The sequence below is a fragment of the Vombatus ursinus genome, unplaced genomic scaffold, assembly GCF_900497805.2.
Source record: "Vombatus ursinus unplaced genomic scaffold, bare-nosed wombat genome assembly UNPS02014821.1, whole genome shotgun sequence".
Taxonomy (NCBI): domain Eukaryota; kingdom Metazoa; phylum Chordata; class Mammalia; order Diprotodontia; family Vombatidae; genus Vombatus; species Vombatus ursinus.
The window spans coordinates 8,434,067-8,446,797 of record NW_020954599.1 but is presented as its reverse complement, the minus strand read 5'-3'; the positions used below and the strand labels follow the sequence as shown (position 1 = coordinate 8,446,797).

Sequence of the window (12,731 nt, the reverse complement as noted above, 5' to 3'; positions counted from 1 at the left end):
AGATGATTCTTCCTAACTGCAGGCCTGATACTGGGCCACCTACCTTCCCGAGAGGGAGACAGAGACAGGCAAACAGATAGACAGAGAATAAGAGAAGAGAACAGGAGAAAAGAAGAGGAGAGAGAATCTTTAGCTAGCTATTCTGGTGGTATTTCTCCTAACAAATCTGAAATGCAAGCTGCAACTTGTAATTTTATTTTACCTGTGTAATCATACCAAGAAATAAGGAATTGAATGTTTTCTCAGATAATGTATTATGCTGTTGCTGCCTGCATATGATACTTAGGACTATTTGAGGATAAAGTCTTTTGTGCTTAGAATGCATGCCCCTATTTTCTTCTAACCTCCACAACAAAGGAGTGTCTGAAGAGAAAAATGACCAAGTGACCTCTGGCAGTTCCAGTTCTCATATTTTATTATTCAAAATCAACAATACTATCTTGTGTAAGAGCTAAAGTCTTTGCTTTAGTTGACTTGTTTGTACATTTTGTGTTTAAATTGTCTTTTGTTTTCCTTTGATTCTTTCAGAATGAACTAAATTTAAAATCCCGGCTGCTCAAAGAAAAGGAGGAACAAATCATAGAGCTACAGAAACTTTTAGAATTACAGAGGGTAGAAAATATGAAAATGGGCTTCTCTACTTCAGTGGTAAAAAAATTTAACATTATATGATTGTGTAGCAATAGATGTGCATAATCTGTCCACACAACATAACTTGTAGGATGAGGATTCACTCGAACGTTACTTTGCAGGATTAATTTGAATGTCAGCTTTTGTCTGTCACTAATATTTATGTGAAGTTTGACTTCTTTTTGAAGTCAAGGAAATGTAATCTGTTTTTCTGAAGTGCTGAGACTGGGTGAGTGTGGAACAGGTCACATGTCATCCCATGTATCAGACTTCCTCTATTGCTATTATCAGTAATAAGTGAAAATTATCTTTAGCGAATTCTCTAATTACAGACAATTTGAGTATTCTGCGTAGGGAGTTGCCACTATTCTCTCCTCTCTCTTTACATCTGTGTCAATGTCAGTGAGCCACGTCTCCCCCTCAGTATCTTCTAGTTAACCAACCCCTCTCCCATTTTCTGGTAGTAGAGTTGAAGCAATTTGCCTTTCATTCATCTTACTACATTGTCTTTCCTCAATGTGGTTTGGTAAAAAGAATACCGCATTGGAAGTCACTTGACCTGAATGGTCATTTGGATTTTGCTACCTGCTAGCTATGTGATCTTGGCCAGGTCACTATTTCTCTAGGCCTCAGTTTTCTTGTAAGCAAACAAGATTGACTAGAGGATTTTGAAGGTCTTTTTCCCACTGCCAATATTCTACAAGTCTGGAATGGAAAGTTTTCTGTGGGAACTAGTAGCCACATTAGATTAAATCTTAGTGGTTCCATGCCTGAGAATAATATGGCTCGGCTGCTTATGCTCCTTTAAGATGAATTAAGTGAGCCAGTGTTACACGTAACAGAGATAAACTAGAGGCCTCTCTGTTAAGATTAGGGATAAAAACTATGAATGAGACAGCAAGGTGGCACTACCAGACCGAAGTCAGGAAGACCTGAGCTCACATCTGGCCTCAGGCGTTTACTAGTTGTGCAACCCTGCGCAAGTCACTTAACTCTATTTGCCTCAGTTTCCTCATTTCAAAATGAGTTGGAGAAAGAAATGGCAGACCACTCCAGTACCTTCACCCAAAGCGGGACACGAAGAGTTGGACACTACTGAAACAATTGAAGAACCAAAAAACTAAGAATGTCCATTATCGCTACTACTGTTCATCATAGTGCTAGAAATGCTAACTATAACAATAAAATAAGAAAAAGAAATTGAAAGAATAAGCAAAAGCAAGGAAGAAACAGAACTAATGCGCTATTGCACATGGCATGATGGTTTACTTAGGGAACCCTAGAGACTTAACTAAAAGATTAATTGAAATGAAACCTTCTACAAACTTGTAACGTATAAAATAAATTGACGTAATTCATCCACATTTCTGTATATTACCAAGGAAACCTGGCAAGAAAAGAGAGAAATTCCTTTTAAGATAACTACAGATTATATAAATACTTGAGAGTCTATCTACCAAAGTATACATAGAAATTATGTGAGTACAGCTACAAAGCGCTTTGTGAAAAATAGAACTAAATAATTGAAGGTATATTAATTGCTTATGGGTAAGCCTGTCAATATAATTAAAATGACAGTGCTACCTAAATTTATCTATTCAGTACCATACTAATAAAATATCAAAGGATTACTTTACAGAGCTAGAATAAATAATAATAATATTCATCTAGATGAACAAGAGTTCAAGAATCTCCAGGGAAATGATGAAAAAAATGTGAAGAAAAGGAACTTAAGCAGTACCAATTCTCAAAATATACTACAAGCAGTATAATCTCCAAAACCATTTGGAACTGGTTAAAAAATAGAGAAGCTAAATCAGTGAAACAGATTAGATATACAACATACAGAAGAATTCTAACACAGCATAGGGTTTGACAAACCCAAAGACTCCAGCTACTGGGTAAGGACTCACTATTCGACAAAAACTGCTGGAAAAGCAGTCCAACAGAGATTAGGTTTAGACCAGCACCTCAAAATATACAAAGATTAGCTCCCGGGGAATATATAACTTAGAGATAAAAGGTCACATCGTAAACAGAGAAGATAAACAAAGACGAAATTTCCTATCGGATTTATTAATAGAAGACTGCCTGAGCAAACAAAGGACAGAGAAGATCACAGAAGATAAAATGGACAATTGTGATTATCTATACTTGAAAAGATAGAATACTCTAAATTATTATTAATTAACGAAATTCACATTAAAGGAATAGGTTCCACTTCACATTATCAGATTGGCAAAGGTCCCAAAAAAGAAAAATGACATGTTGGAGGGACTGTGGCAAACCATGTCCATTAAATGCACTGTTGGTTGAGTTATGAATTGATATAGCCATTGTGGAAAGCAATTTAGTTCTGTGACCAAAAGTAACTAAACTACGTACACCATTTGACCCCGCAAAACCTATATTAGACCTATTCCTCATAGGGACGAAAGAAAGAGGGAAAAAAAACCAGATGTACAAAAGTATTTGTAGCAGCTCTTGTTTGTAATAGCAAAGAACTAGAAACCAAGGAGGTGTACATCAGTTGGTAAATGAATGAATAAATTATATGAATATAATGTCATGGTCTGATGCCATAAGAAGTGATGAAAGGGAGAGATCAGAAGAAACCTTTGAAGATTTTTATGAACTGATGGTAGAACCAAAACAATTAGTACAACAACAACTCTGCAAAGACAAATAACTGAAAAACTTAAATCACTCTGATTAATGCACTGAACAGACATTCTAGGGGACTGATAATGAACTGTGCTTCCCATCTCTTGACAGTGAGGTGCTAAATTCAATATGCAGAATGAGAAAAGCTTTTGGGGCATCTTGGACAATGAAAGAGTTTGTTTTGCTTGATTCTGCGTATTTGTTGCTTGATTTGAGGTTTTTGGGGGGGTTTTAGTTTTTTTTTAAATGGGGGAATCAGAGGAAGTTTAAATGCTCATTAATTGAAAAATTAAAAAACAGAAGAATAATAATAACTGTAATACCTATCTCACACATAGGTGTATCATGAGGCCCCTAGGTGGTACAGTGGATAGAACACTGGGCCTGGAGTCAGGACGAGCTGAGTTCAAATCTTGTCTTAGACTCTTAGTAAATATGTGACCCTAAATTCAGTCACTTAACCTCATCTGCCTCAGTTTCCTTACTGTGAAATGGGGATAATAATATCATCTCCCTCCCAGGGTTGCTATGTGGCTCCAATGAAATAATTGTAGAGCACTTAGCACAGTGTAAAGCACTTAGCACATAGAAAGCACTAGGAAAATGTTAATGATTATTATTATTAAATGAGATACTGCCATAAAGCACTTCAAAACTTTAAATGATCATATAGATGTAATATATAATTTTGTTGATGTATATGCATAGTTAACATCGCTGTTCTTCCAGGAAAATGGTGAGAAGTTACATGAAGAACTGAAGCATTTAAAGCAATCTCTCCATGATACTGAGACCATAGCCCTGGACGCCAAGAAAGAAGCAGCATTTCTTAGAAGTGAGAATAAGGATCTGAAAGAAAAAATGGTAACCGTTTGTTTGTTTCTAATTAACAATTGTAGTGTCATGTTTTAATGATCATTAATATTAATATGACCATTGATGTTCTGTTTAATAGGAGGAACTTTCAAGTAGGTGCAAGCAACTGGAAAAGGAAAATCATCAGTATCAAAGTCAGTTGGAAGAGAGAAAAGACAGTTCCAAAAGGAGGCAGGCTGATCTAGAGAGAGAGTTACAATCTGCTTTTAATGAAATAACACAACTGACTTCCATTATCAACGGCAAATATCCAAAAGGTACTTTTAAACTATTCATTATATTTCATACTTTTCTTTATAAAAGGGAATTTTGTAAACAAGTATGTCTTGGGTTTAACAACTGTATTTCAGTCTTTTTTTTTTTTAATTGAAAAAATATTGCACCCCATTTTCAGGTTTCCATGATATTTTAGTCTAATTTTTAAAAATTTAATTTAATGGAATAGTTATGTGCCTTAACATGTGGTATTATGACTTAAAGTGAGGAATATGTAAAGATAATGTATTTGTACAGATAAATCAGACCAGACCTAGAAAGTATTGATTTCATAATTGTTGAAAAACTGAACTGCCTCTTATTGTTTACAACCCGTATTGAACTTTTCCTTTAAAAATGTGGTATTTGGATATTATATTTCTTGCTTTCTCAAAGGAAGGGAGAGAAAATGGAGAGAGGCAAAGAATTTGGAACTAAAAATAAAAATGAAAAATAAAATAAAATCTGATATTATTGTGCAGGTGATGAGAACAGAGCCTTTAAATATCTTTATTTCCAAGGCTCATTCCATCAAAAAAAAGTTACATTTGTTTTTTAATTCACCAAAACCTTTTTAGATTTGCTCCTTGCAGTGGAATTGGAAAGAAAGGTTAAAGATCTCCAAAAAGACTTGGATAAAGAGATTGAAGAAAATGCAGCTTTGCAAAAAGAAATTAATATACTGTCTGAATTGAAGTCTTTACCTACTGAGGTAGAAATTCTGAGGAAAGAGGTAAATATTTGAAAAGAAGGGATAACTTTTCTAAAGTTTTATTTAAAGTCCTTTATCATAGTGCTTTGACTTCTGGGATATGGCTTATTATAGTAATAAGCAGGTATTAGATATGAATCCCATATACAAAAATGTCCGTAATTTATCCTCTGGTTTTTAACTAGGCAGAAATGATGTTATCAGCTGAAGTAGAGAAATGTTTTGCTAGTACACTTAGCAGATGCCTAGATTATGTTCCTTCCTGAATGTCATTTTCTGCCCAATTTCCAATTTTATGTATTTGGACAAAGCTCTACTTGTTTTCTTTTAGACTTTTTTTTTTTTTAAACTTCTAACCCTATCGCTGTTGGAGTAAAAGGAGGTGGAGGAAGAAGTATGGTGAAAAGGAAGTATTACATGTAAAGGGCTATAATCTAATGTACATTTTGCAAGCTAGTGAACAATTCTCCAGATTTATAGGTTGTTTTTGTTGCTGAACTTAATCTGTAAAGATAAAGAGACACAATTTGGATAATGGGGCCTTTTGTTCTATTTTTATCTGCTTTGGGCCCCATCCATATAGTGAGGATTGATGAGTTAATTCTGAAATGGGTTTCCAAAGTACAGTGCAATTTAACTAACATTTCCTTAATCTCATTTTATTGGTAGAGAGTTGAAAAATCTGAAGAGCTGGATTTGATAATGGCAGAAAAGGATAAACTTCTTACTGAAGTAGTTTATAAAGACAATAGGATCCAAGAACTACTTGATGAAATTGAGAAAACCAAAGAAGAGCTAGCGGCTTCTCAGTCAAACCATGAAACCACCACTCAGGAATACCAAGATTTTAAACGATACCATGGAGAGTTGGAACAAAATTATTTTACTATGCTTGAAGAGATGGAGAAAATGAAACACCAGATTATAACTATATCAGAAGAAGCTCATGAAGTTGTTTTAGATTTGGATGATTTGGTTAGTGAGCCACACGTCAAGGTGAGTGAATTATCTCCTTTTGCAAGAAATTCTGTTGCCTCCTATTATCCTACTATCCTATTATTCCTTGTTAGGGCATAGGATGACCTTGGGTTCTCAAAGGCTGTGAAGGTTGTGCACAAACTACTATGTCCAACCAGACTGGAAAGGCTTCAACTATGTCTCAGTAATAGATATTATGTTGTCAAATAACCTAGCTACACTTAGAGGTTTGACTTTAGACTGAGCTCCAAGGGATGACATTTTTTGGCAATAGTGCAACTCTTAAAGGTTGTTCTAGCTGTAGCAACATTGTAGCCTTTGTTGGTAGAGGGAGAACTTCCAGAATCAAGGATATTGGAAGAATTAATGCATTTGGATTCATGTTATTAATTTTCCACTCTTTTACTGACCTCCCACGCTTTTTAATTCCTTTTGTAAAGCTTCCTCAAAAAGTCCAATGAAAGACCCTTGAACAAAAAAAACTTCTCGAAGTGAGAGAAGGACTTTGTAAGGCTCAGCAGAAGTTGGAAGAGCAGCAAAATAGTGGGGATTCTGGGGTGGGGACTGTAGAGATGGAGAAGTTGTTACTTACTGAGAAACCTCATGAAAGTCTTGAAGGAAGACTTGGTACATGTGAAAAAGATCCTCTAGAACAACCTCAAGAGACCTTAGAGAGAGAGAAAGACCAACTCAGGAAAGATTCTCAGGAAGACACGAACTTGATAAGAGAAAGGGTTTGGATTGCATTACAAACTGAAATATTGGGGTCCATAAAATTATTGTTTCATATTTTTCTTGTAGAAATTGTTTCTGTATCTTTTGATAAAGAACACAGGTACCCAGGAGGAACTTAGTAATGCTTCTGAATCTCTGAAATGTCAGGAAATTATGAACACCTCCAGCATTCCCACAAGAGAATCTGATGATTCAGATGTTCAGGGAACCCAAGAAGAAATTCTTCATGAATTGCAAGGAAAAGTAAAATGCATTATTCTGCATTTATTGTCTATTTAGATAGAGAGCCCTCATTTGAATTCATTAGATCAGAATACATTACAGGTGTTTGCTTTTTTCAGCTCTTCAAAAAAATAAGTTCCTATCTTGTACTAAGCTCGGTGATAGGTTCTGAGGATACAGAGATTAAAAAATGAAACAGTCCCTGCCCTTAAAGTCCCCACCTGTTTGATTACACTTCTATACCACAGGTCGATATTAACTCTACTTAGTAAAAATTCTTTTGTTTCATTTTTTCATGTCATGAAAATCTGATTGCTAAATATTTTAAGCAGATCTCTCACCTTCATATCAATCACTCATTTTCAGTTATTTTTATTTTTAAAATATGTCTTTCTTTTCCTCACAAATGTTATGCTTGGTGCCTTTGCCTTTGCACTGGCTATCCCTCTCACCTGGAATGCCCTTCTTTTCACCAGCTTCTTTGAGGAGGAAAATTTGGGACTTTGAAAAAGAATCTTTGAAGTTTCCTTCAAAACTTAGCTCATGTGTTTACATTTACATATCATCTCCCACAGTATCAAACATAATCTCCTTGAGGATAAGAATTATTTGATATTAATAAATGTTTTTTAAAGATTAAATTTTTCCATTGATAGCCTAGGTTCGTTCTTTGTGGATGGTTTTATTTATAGCAAAAATAAATGATGGCAAATTGCATTCATTGATGCACTAATCTGACAATACTTGTGGCTATCAGAGAAATAAAGTCAGTGATTGCATCTGCTCAATATTGTCACAGCTTTACATCTGGCCACTATAGAGAGCATGTGTTTCACTGTATTATCATTTGGCAGGCACTGAGTTTGCCAGCAGCCCTCGTGTTAGTTCTTGGTTTAGCCTTGGGTAATGGGGACTTACATTAAGTTTATGGATAAAGAATTTTTGTAGCCATGCCTTGCTCCAGAATAGATATAATCCTAAAAAGCTGTCTGTGAACCAAAGTACGTATCAGATCATATTTTTTATTGTAATTTTGAAAACATATCATTACCCCCAAAATAATTATTCTTAGCATATAATAAAAATTTTACTTTAATTTAAGGATAGTTCGCCTTTATAATATACTACCTGTGTGAATTTGGTTTTCTCCATCTCTTAGAGAAAAGAAGAGATAAAATAAGTGAAATCTATGCACATCTTTATACAATCAAGCAAAGATTGTATACTTTATTAAATGGCTACTGTTGTTATCAGGTATTCTCTTCACCAGGACAGATATCATACTATCCATGACTCTTTAGCCTGTACTTTCTTGCCCATGTCCATCCGCATCTACCCACTAAAGGATGCCCATAGCGTGGTGCTACAGGCCATCCACTAAGTTTTGTAATATTTCTTAGATAGTAGTGCAGTAGTTGGGCTCTACATTCATTATGTCTAACTTTCACCACAGCATAGGCCCCTCTCCTACTCACCTCATACACATCCTTGGTGATTTCTCTTGCCAGCAAATCACTGTTGGCAATATGCTGCAGCCTACTTAGAACAGCCTTGCAGCTATCCATTCTTCAGGTCACCCACAATGTTGAATCTTCCAAGATTTTCATCCCAGGATTTGCATCCCCAGAATAGTAATGGTTTTTAAAAGATGGACTTTTTTGTCAGGCAACTTGTGATCATTGAAAATGCTATGCAATTCCTCCAATGGAATGCAACCCATTCTCATCCTCCTATTTAATACTGTTCCAAAGACATTATCCTTCTACAATCCCTGTCCGACATGATTCCTATAAAAAGCACACAGAAAAGAAAAGTTAAATCCCCTTTTCCTGAGAGATTTGAGTTTTGGGGTTTTGTGGAGGTTGGTTCAAGGACTATATTGTTTGCTATGACTTAACTGGTAAGAGGCAAGAAGGCACCCACAGGAAACCTAAAAAGTGTCTTTATTGGAAGTATCTAGAGCCAGAAACCTTAAATAAATTGTTGACAGTGAAGGATAGACAACATTGAACTATCCACTAAAAGAGATAGTGACCAGCATGGCTTAGTAAAAAGTGCACCATACTTGAAATTAAGAAACCTGCTCAGGCTTCCAATCTGACACCGGAACCTTGTTTTTAGGAATAGATACCTGTACTATCTCCTTATTGTGACGAATTTGTTCTGTAAACTATAAAGAGTGTGTGTCTGTATGCATGTGCATATGTGCACATATGTGTATGCCCTTGTGTATATGCATGTATATATACATGTGTTCATGTATGTGTACATGTATATATAATATATTCAATAATGTGGTTCATTTTATATTTATTGTTTCTTATCTGCAGCTTGCCAGATGTTAACTTGTAGATAAACAATCAACTTCATCTTTGATTATAAACCAAACAGCACATTATCACACTAAAAATTCTTTAATGTCTTCATAGGCCATCAAGCTAAATGAAGGACAGAATTTGGAAGCCCCAAGAAATCTCGTGTCTCTAACAGACTATGAGAAGGACAATGAATTACTTCAACAACAGAGACAAATTTCTTCCTTAATACAGGAAAATAATCAACTACAGCAAATGTTGGAGTTTGTTACAGCCGAAAAGAATCAATTGAAAACTGATCTGGAGGAAAATATCGAAATGGTAATGTTTATTTAACAAAGTGTGTGCTTTTCAGTATCTCACCATATGTTGTTCCTGTTTATTTTTCTCATGAAATTTTAACATTGCATCTTGGGGCAGTGAGTGTTTGGATTGAGTAGGAGAAGTTCGTTATGGACAGTGGTTAATTATGAACTGAGCTTCTTTTGACTCATAGGAAACAAAGTTCCCACTTTGGAGGGCGGGTGGTTGCTGTTCAGTCATGTCTGACTCTTCATGACCTCATGGACAATAGCATGCCAGTACTGTCCATGGGGTTTTCTTCACAAACATACTAGAGTGGTTTGCCATATCCTTCTCCAATGGATCCAGTGGATCCTTTTGTCAGGCAAACAGAGGTTAAGTGACTTGCCCGGGGTCACACAGCTAGGAAGTATCTGAGGCTGGATTTGAACTCAGTTCATCCTGACCCCAGGCCCAGTGCTCTGTCCACTGAGCCAGCAGCTGCTTCTTGGAGGGGATATGTCAGTCATAGAATCTGCAGAATAAAGACTGACTGACAAGAGTAAGCTTTCATTTTATCTTTTCCAATAACCTCTATTACATAACCCAAGCTATATATGTGCACACAACTCGCAAAATTCAGCCAATGTTTATTATTGCCTGCTATTAAAAAGTCATTGTGCTAGGTGCTGGGATTTTTACAAAGACAAAGGAAGAAACAATTCATTCATTCAAGAACCTTCCATTCTACTATGAGAATATGGTGGCTACATGGACAAGCCAACCTATGGTCCTGTCATCAGGGAAAGTGAACAATTTGGGACTCTAGAAGGCTTCACAAAGGGCAGCACCTGCAGTAGACTCTTCAAGATAAAGATTGTAAAGAACCTACTTACTACAGAGTGTATCATGAGGTTTGATTTGTAAAATAAGATGCCAAGTTCTAGGAGCAGCAAGTAGGGTAATTTGTCTGGATTGTCTGTAAAAGGAAGTAGCAGGAAATAATGCTGAAGGGTATGTTGGAACCAAATTTAGAGGTGCTTTAAGTATCTAGATGAGTTTGTATTTTATCCTACAAGCAATATCAACAAAAATGAAGATTTTTGGTAGAGTGGTCACATGGTCAGATGTGCAACCTAGAACAAACAAAGCCAATGCAACTAAGATTAGAAGGAAGGTAGAAAATTGGGAAAGAATTTTTGCAACTAGTCTCTCTGATAAGGGCCTCATTTCTAAAATATATAGAGAATTAAGTCAAGTTTATAAGAATACAAGCCATTCCCCAATTGATAAATTGATAAATGGTCAAAGTATATGAACAGGCAGTTCTCAGAAATTAAAGCCATCTATAGTTATATGAAAAAATGCACTAAATCACTATTGATTAGAGATGACTTATTTTGATAGACTTAGCCCTTGTCAACAAGGATCAAAGACATTTCCAGAAGTCTCATGATAGAAAATGCTATCCACATCCAAAGAAAAAAGTGTGGGGTTTGAATGCGGATTGAAGCACACTATTTGCTATTTTTTTTTCTTCTGTTGTGTTTTGTTTCCTCTTTCTGGTGGTTCTTCTTATTGGTTCTAATTCTTCCTTGCAACATCACTAATGTGAAAATATGTTTAATAGGAATGTATTTGTATAGCCTATATCAGATTGCACAATGTCTTGGGGAGGGAGAAAAATTTTAAATGCAAAAGCTTATGGACATAATTGTCGATAAATTAGAATAAATTAATTTTTTAAAAAAGTGATATAGGGAGTGGTCACTTCTGGGGGGGAAAAAGCTTATGGAAGTGATTGGTGATAATTCAAAATAAATTAATTAATTTAAAAAAAAAAAAGAATGTGGCCAAGGAAAAAGAGAAGCATGAGAACCAAAAAACAGTCTCACTAGCCTTCCTGTTAAATTATTTGAGTCATCATGTGTTGTAGGTTGTCCTATTTTTTTTTCTATAGGTGAAGTAACAGGAAATGTTGATTCTGGATCTGTTTTCTCAATACTGAACTTACATTGCTTTGTTAATTCTATTATTTCATTTTTGGGATTTGTTCTAGACTATTGAAAATCAAGAGGAATTAAGAAATATTGGAGCAGCACTTAAACAACAACAAGAGGCAGTCATCAAAGAAAGGAGGAAAACTGCAGAGAAAGAAGGAGAACTTTTGATGACTCAGGAGAGATTGGCAGACACAGAAGAAAAACTCAATGAAAAGGTGAATTTTTAAAAAAAAAATTTTTCAATTAATAAAAATATACCTTCTCTCCCTTCTACCTCCCTCACCTGAAAAGGGAAAAACAAAACCTTAGAGCAAATAAGAATAGTCAAGCAAAACAAATTCCTGCATTGGCCACATCCAAAAACAAAGTCTTATGCTGCTGCATCCTGAATCCATCACCTCTCTGTCAGGAGCTAGGCAATATGATTGATCAATTAGTCCTTTGGAATCATGATTGGTCAGTGTTGATCTGAGTTCTTAAGTCTTTCATGGCTGTCTTTATAGTAATAGTATATAAATGGTTCTCCTGGTTCTACTCGCTTCACTGTACATCAGTTCGTACAAATCTTCCTAGATTTCTCTGAATCATCCTTGTAATCATTTTTAAAATTTTTTTATTCATGTTGAACTTAACTCCAAAAAACAGAAAACAAGAACATTTCCATGTACACAGCATAACATAAAAAGGGGATTCAATATGAAACCATGAAACTCCATTTCACACTGTTTACTTTTTTTTTTTAATAAGCGAGGTAATAAATACTGCGAAAGCTACCCACTTTCCTGTGCTTCCTTCTAAGTCTTCTTTTGTTTTCTGCTGTGAACTTTTTTTCCCTACCTCCCTCCTTCCCTAATCCACCCTACAGAAAGCTACCATTAGACAAAAATATGTATATGTATGAAAAACCATTCTATACCTACTTCTGTTCATCAGTTCTTTCTCTGGAGGTGGATAGCATCTTCCTTCCTTCATCCATCTATTGTAGTTGATTTGGGTATTTGTAATACTCAAAATGACTTTGTTGTTCAAAGTTCTTAGAACAATATTGCTGTTACTGTG

General features: G+C 35.4%; 1 protein-coding gene across 3 annotated transcripts in view; it reads left to right on the top strand.

The window, feature by feature from the left end:
- Positions 1-12,731, top strand: part of CENPE (centromere protein E) — an 89,626-nt gene that overhangs the window by 36,655 nt on the left and 40,240 nt on the right. For all 3 annotated transcript variants that reach the window (XM_027837558.1, XM_027837559.1, XM_027837557.1), the window contains 7 exons: positions 529-648; positions 4,024-4,158; positions 4,250-4,427; positions 5,004-5,158; positions 5,807-6,133; positions 9,502-9,708; positions 11,729-11,887. In XM_027837558.1, the coding sequence (XP_027693359.1) occupies positions 529-648; positions 4,024-4,158; positions 4,250-4,427; positions 5,004-5,158; positions 5,807-6,133; positions 9,502-9,708; positions 11,729-11,887 (1,281 nt within the window). The remainder of the gene's footprint in view (positions 1-528; positions 649-4,023; positions 4,159-4,249; positions 4,428-5,003; positions 5,159-5,806; positions 6,134-9,501; positions 9,709-11,728; positions 11,888-12,731) is intronic.